This window comes from Corapipo altera, unplaced genomic scaffold (assembly GCF_003945725.1).
Source record: "Corapipo altera isolate COAL_440 unplaced genomic scaffold, ASM394572v1 142, whole genome shotgun sequence".
Lineage (NCBI taxonomy): Eukaryota > Metazoa > Chordata > Aves > Passeriformes > Pipridae > Corapipo > Corapipo altera.
Window position 1 is genome coordinate 1810628 of NW_020884966.1, and position 6000 is coordinate 1816627.

Sequence of the window (6000 nt, forward strand, 5' to 3'; positions counted from 1 at the left end):
CCCCCCCTTAGGTGTATAAATCTAGAGCACAGGATTTAGCTGACTAGCAGATTTCGGGGATAGTTTTTCCCAACAAAAGGGTGTCGTTTTCTCTTAACCTGCTCCTCCCCCCACCCCCCTCCCTGAAAGGTTTTAGTGGAGTGAAATTAGTGGTGAAAAGTGATGTCTTGGGATTGCAACCTTCACTGTCTGGCTGTGCCCACCTGCACTTCCACCCTCCCGCGTTTCCCTCCCCCAGGTTGTAGTTCCAGGTATCCCGAGGGGGGATTCTGCCCCTCCCTGATCCCCCCTCTGCCCCCGGGGCCGCCTCCCCCTTCCTTCTCCCCAGGTTTGGAGCAGCCCTTGCTGTGCCCGGCGGGGGGGGGGGAAGGAGGGACCTTGTGGCTGCTCCAGCTCTGCATGGAAAGAATGGGATTTGGGAAGCAGTTTGTGTCCACCTGGCGTGTTTCGAGGGCAGGGAGGGGAAGAGTCCCCGATGCTTTGAGCAGGAGCAGAATTCCCGGGGCGCTTGGATGCCCTTTGGGGACGAGGCTGATCCAGCTGGAACCGCGGGGCAGCGGCCGGGGTTGGGAGGGCGGATGAGGCGGGGAGGAGCCGCTGGGAGCGCGGGATGAGGCAGGGCTGAGGCAGGGCCGGGCTGAGGCAGGGCCGGGATGAGGCAGGGCTGAGGCAGGGCCGGGATGAGGCAGGGCTGAGGCAGGGCCGGGGTGGTTCCCGCAGGGGGGAGATCGGAGAGGGGAAGGGCAGGAGGTGGCTCCGGGGGGTCACCAGGGGGGTCACCACAGCTTCGCTCCACTCCCGCACGGCCCCGGCTCAGGGGTCGGTTCCGTTTCATTCCCGGGGGGTCCCTCTGACAGGTTTGGAGTTTGAACCCGAGTTCGCTGTCGTCCCTCCCCGCCCGGTTCCGCACCCGCAGTGACTCCCGGGTCCCGCACACCGTCCCCATCTGTAACGCTTTCCCATCCCGACGGTGTGGCTCCTGGTCCCTGTCCTGTTGCTATAGCATCGTGCCTGTCTTATGTATAATCACATCACCAAAAAAAAAAAAACCAAAAAAAAAAAAAGACAAAAAAAAAAACGGGAAAAAAATTACAAAGGACTTTTTTTTTTTTTTCCATTTTGTAATCGTAAAGAAATAGTCGCTGAACTGCTTCATGGTCGGGGTTTTCACAATTTTCAACATTATCTCGTGGTTTTGGTTCTGTTCTAGTTTAAAAGGATCCGTCATCGTTTCTTTAAAACAAACAAACAAACAAAAAACCCAACAAACAACGGCGCTACCATATCCCTCTGCAGAAGTGCTTTTCTATTTATAAGGTTGAAAATTCTGAATAACCCTTTTAGCATTATAAAAACCACACACACACACACAAAAAAAAACCCAACCCACCTTGTATTTTGTAAATATTTTCTTTTCCTGCTTTGAGCTGTGTAATGTCCTTGTTATATAGAAATGCTTTTCTTCCGAGAAGCTGATCTTTGTTAATGTCTTGATTCTGTTGGCAAAGCACAAATGTGCTTATAAAAAAAAAAAAAAGAAGAAAAGATTAAAAAAAAAATTAAAACGGAATATTCCATGTGCTGAGTGTGCAGTACCAGGCTGGGATGGGGAAGGGGCCCTTTGGCGCTCTCGGATCACCCCCTTCCCTCCCACACCACATTTCAGTGGCCTCTTCTTTCCTCTGTGATGTTATTTCCCAGCAGTTGCTCTCAGTGAGAGGAGGAATTGTCCTGTGGGAGCTCTGGATTTGGGCTTTGCTCTGGGGCAGGTGATGGAGCAGGACCAGGGCTCGGTAGTGCTTCCCTGGGACCGAGCTCTGCTTCCCATTGCTCCGTCCAAACACCCAGACTGGGGGTTAATTTTCATTTTTGGGGTTAACTCAGTGCTGCTGGTTCACACCCAGGGACTGTTGGTGGGGACCATTTGCCCCTGGGGGTGGGATTGGTGCCAGTTCAGTGTTTGCAGGAGGTGAGTGGGGAGAGGCAACTTCATGGGTGCTCCTGTAGTCCCAAAATAAGGGAGTTACACTCTGTGCCTCGTTATCCCCACAGATGGGAAACGGGAAGGTGCCTCTTGATTATTAGCCAGGAGATCAAAGTATGGGCATGGCCAGGTTCAGTACAAGGCATTAATGGGGCAGGAAGAATCCAACTGGAAAAGCAAACGGTGGCAGGAGCAGCTGTGCCAGGCCGGAAAGTTCTCCCACCTGCACGGGGCAGGCGAGTCCTGAGGAAGGTGCGGAGTGAAGGGACCTTGTGGTGGCTCCTGGACTGTGAGTGGTTGATTGGGCACGGTGGGATTTGGTCAAAGACTGGACCTGGTGATCCTGGAGGTCTTTTCCAGCCTTAATGATTCTTAATGAAAGCTGCAGCCCTGAGGGGCTGGGTGGGGCTGGAGTTGGGGAATGTGGCGCTGCCAGGACCCAAAGCAGCCCCTGGCTTTGGGGGCAGAGCAGGGTTTGGTCTTGCTCCACCTCTGAGAATGTCCTGTCCACAGTCAGGGACCAAAAATAACACAACACTTGGGCTTCCTGGCTGCTGGGGCTCTGCCCTGCCCATCAGACACCCCCCTCCACTTCCTGCACCCCCCTGTGCCCCAGGGAGAAGGGTGGGAACTGGTACTTCAAAAGTGAAAACTAGTCCCTGCCTATCCCTGCTGCTCCCCACCAGCTGATCCTCCAGCCCCGAGGGATCAACCCAAGAGGAGGGACCACCCCCAACTCCCCTGTCCCTGCTCCCCCACGGAAAAGAGGCGCCGGTTGTCGTTATCGTAGTAATGACTTTATTTCCAAATTCACTTTTACGGCAACAGTGTAAACCAGTTGTTAAACACACGATACACTATGGACACCCACAGACAGAAGCTAAGCTAGAATGATACACTGAGATCAAACCTTCCCTCCCTGCCCCGGCGCAGCGCGGGGGCAACGGAGCTGCCAACGCCACACAGGCTGGCACCGACCTTCGCTAACAACCAGATCCTTTTTGGAGTGCAGAAATAGGATTTTTTAATTTTATTTTTTTTTTTAATCAGTGCCGGTTTTAACCCTTTTCAGACCAAGATGTGTGTGGAGTAAAGGAAAAGCTGGGGGTCAGGCTGCTCACGGGGACCCTCAGGCCTGGGTCTGAACGCAGGGTCAGGGCTGGGGACGTGGCTCGGGTTGGTGGAGGGGACAGCGGGCGACGAGGTGGATGGAAAGGGCTGTCCTGGGACCCCCCCAGCCCCCGGGAGGGGGACGGCAGACGGGGCTGAGGACACTCGCAGCGGGAAGGGGCTGCTCACTGGAGCTCGGCGCACACGAAGGACGTCCCTGTCCCTGGGTGCTGCTGTCCCTCGGGGGCTGCACAGAGGGGCTGGGGTGGCACAGGGCAGGGTGGGCCAGCTCAGCTACACCGTCCTGCAGCCCAAAAGGGATAAAGGGGGTGGTGCTTTCGGGGTTCTCCCACTTGCTCGTTTTACAGAGGACAAAAACCGCGGCGGCTCCTACAGCGCTACAGAGTCGGGGACAGAGCACGGCTACAATCATGGAGTCAACTGAACGGAGAGAGACAAGCTGGACGTGGTGGTGCTGCTGGACCAGCCTCTCCCCAGCAGTAAAGCAGCTCCTGGGGCTGCAGAGAGGAGGGTTGAACCCCCCGAACAGCCATCCCCCAGCCCCAGCCGGGCATCCAGCGGCCCCCCGAGGCACAGGGCGCACGAAGGCGGGTCTGCAGCTCCTGCAGGATGGGAGTGAGTCCTGTCCTGGAAGGAATCGCTGCTCTGCCCAGGAACAGCTGCTCTGGCAGCCTCGGTGGCACCCAGCCACCTCCCCAAGGACAACCAGGGCCCCATGCCCCAGCATGACCCTCTGCCAGCCCCGTCAGACCAGGATTCCGGCCCTTGCTGGGAAAGCGTGGCTTTCCCTGCAGCACAGTCCTTGGGGTGCACAGTCTGGGGCCCACATGGTGCCCCCTCTGCCCTCACCTCTGCCAGCTGTGCCCCCGGAGCTCGGCTGGTGCCTCTGGGGACACAGGGTGGGAGGACACACACAGAGCTGCACTGGTGGCATCTCAGCCTCTTTGGTTGTAGAGGGAAGGGGCAGGCAGGGACGGCCACAGGACCCCCTCGTGCTCCCCAGGGAGCCACAGGAACAAAAGTAGCAAAAGAAATAAGCGGCTCCTGTCCCTGAGCGGTGCCGGGGGCGGTCAGTGCTGCGTGAGGGGACACTGGGAGGGGTGACACGCTGCCAACTCAAACCCGGGGAGCGCCCGGAAAGGGGGTTCAGTGCCAGGGAGCAGCCGCTGGGCCCCGAGCTCAGGCTGGGGGAGCTGCTGCACCTCCCTCGCGCCTTCCCCGCGTCCTCCCGGGGGTCTCCTGCGGCTGCCACCGGCACAGCAGGGCCACGGAGCTGCCACCTCCGCCATCGCTGAGCTGACCTTGCAGGGAAAGAAAGAGAACAACCCAAAAATGTCACAAGCTGCACCCAAAATCCAGGAGCCAACCCAGCCCTGGAGCTGTGAGTGCCCCTCACCCAACACCCCGGGGGGGCTGGGAGGAGGTGCCCGGCCCCGGGGAGCCCAACGCAGCCCCCGGCCCTCCCCGGGGCGTGGGGCAGCGGCTCTGTGCCCACCTCCCACCCGGCAGACATGCAGTGCCGGGCTGCCCCGGCACAACCCGGGGCTGGCACAACCCAGAGCCCGGCCGAGCTGCCCGGACCCCCCCGGCTGGGCTGCGGCGGAGCCGGCGCGGGGCGGCTCAAAACTACTTACAGCATTTATTATTATTTTTTTTTTTAAACACATGCTCGTTTATGAAAACAATCACCCTGGCACGGTCCAAGCATATACAGACAAATCTACTCTACGACACGAGGGGCTGCCAAAGGAATGGGGAAAAGCCTCTACTCATCCACTCAGCGGTTCCAGCACAGCCACGGAGGGGGAACGGCCGTCGGGGCCCCTCCGCAGCGGGTACCCCGGGGTCGCCTGTACTCCAGCTGCCGGAGCTGAGAGCGGGGTTGGGGGGTACCTGGCCGTTATCTTCAGACACATCTCGGCTTTCGGAGATAAAAACAAAAGGTTTCTTCCAAATCAGCAGGCAAATTTAACGCAGGGAGGGAGGGCACCTCCCCGCAGTCCCTGGCTGTGCACCCAGGACGCGCCCGGCCCTCAGGCCAGCCCGGCCATCCTCAGGGGGACGAGGGTGGGAAGGTGGCCCCTTCCCTGAGGGCCACCTGCTGCCCCGTGCCGGTGTGGGGTGCTCGGGTCAGCGCCGTGCGGGGGCCGTCCCCTCGGGCCCCCTCCCCGGGTGGTCCCGGGCAGGGCTGGGACAGCGAGGGACGCGGCAGGGAATGAGGGGGAGCGTGGGGACAGGGACGGGCTGTGCGCTCCGAGGAGCAGGGGGAGAGGAGGTTTTGTACCTCATAGTGTCACTGATTTTGAAGTCCTGGAGCTAGAGCTGAATGAACAGTAAAAGCAGGTTAAATCATTAACCAGTTAGGGACGGGGAAGCAGCTGTAAAAGGAACAGAGGAAGAAGGCCAGATTATTATTTTTGTTTCTTTTCTTTTTTTTCTTTTTTTTTTTGTTTCCTTTCCTTGTCTTCTCTCCTGGTCGCCGCCGTGCCCCGATCACAAGCCCTGCTTGGCCAGCGAGGCGGACACCTCGTCGGCTAGCGTGGCCAGCTGGGGGGAGTCCACCAGGTTGATGCTGCCGGTGGAGGAGACGTTGCTAAGGCGGCGCGGGGAGGCATCTCCGGAGATGGTGGGGGACTTGTAGACGATTTCGGCGCCGTGGTCGGTCTTGGCTTTGGCGTTCTCGCGGAAGGTCAGCTTGTGGGTCTCAATCTGCGAGGAGAGGGGAGGGCGGTGAGGGGGGCACGGCCGGGGGGGGGCTGGTGGGACCTGCCACGTGCCTGCTCCAGCACGGCCGCTGAGAGGTGGGAGGACAGCTCAGAGCACTGAACCAGTGGCCCCAGTCCTCAGGGATGTCCCTTCCAGTCCTCAGGGATGTCCCTTCCAGT

General features: G+C 59.0%; 1 protein-coding gene across 14 annotated transcripts in view; it reads right to left on the minus strand.

Moving 5' to 3' along the window:
• Positions 1-2765: 2765 nt before the first annotated feature.
• Positions 2766-6000, minus strand: part of MAPT (microtubule associated protein tau) — a 53447-nt gene continuing 50212 nt past the window's right edge. For all 14 annotated transcript variants that reach the window (XM_027664752.1, XM_027664760.1, XM_027664751.1 and 11 more), the window contains one exon: positions 2766-5824. In XM_027664752.1, the coding sequence (XP_027520553.1) occupies positions 5609-5824 (216 nt within the window). In that variant the 3' untranslated portion in view covers positions 2766-5608. The remainder of the gene's footprint in view (positions 5825-6000) is intronic.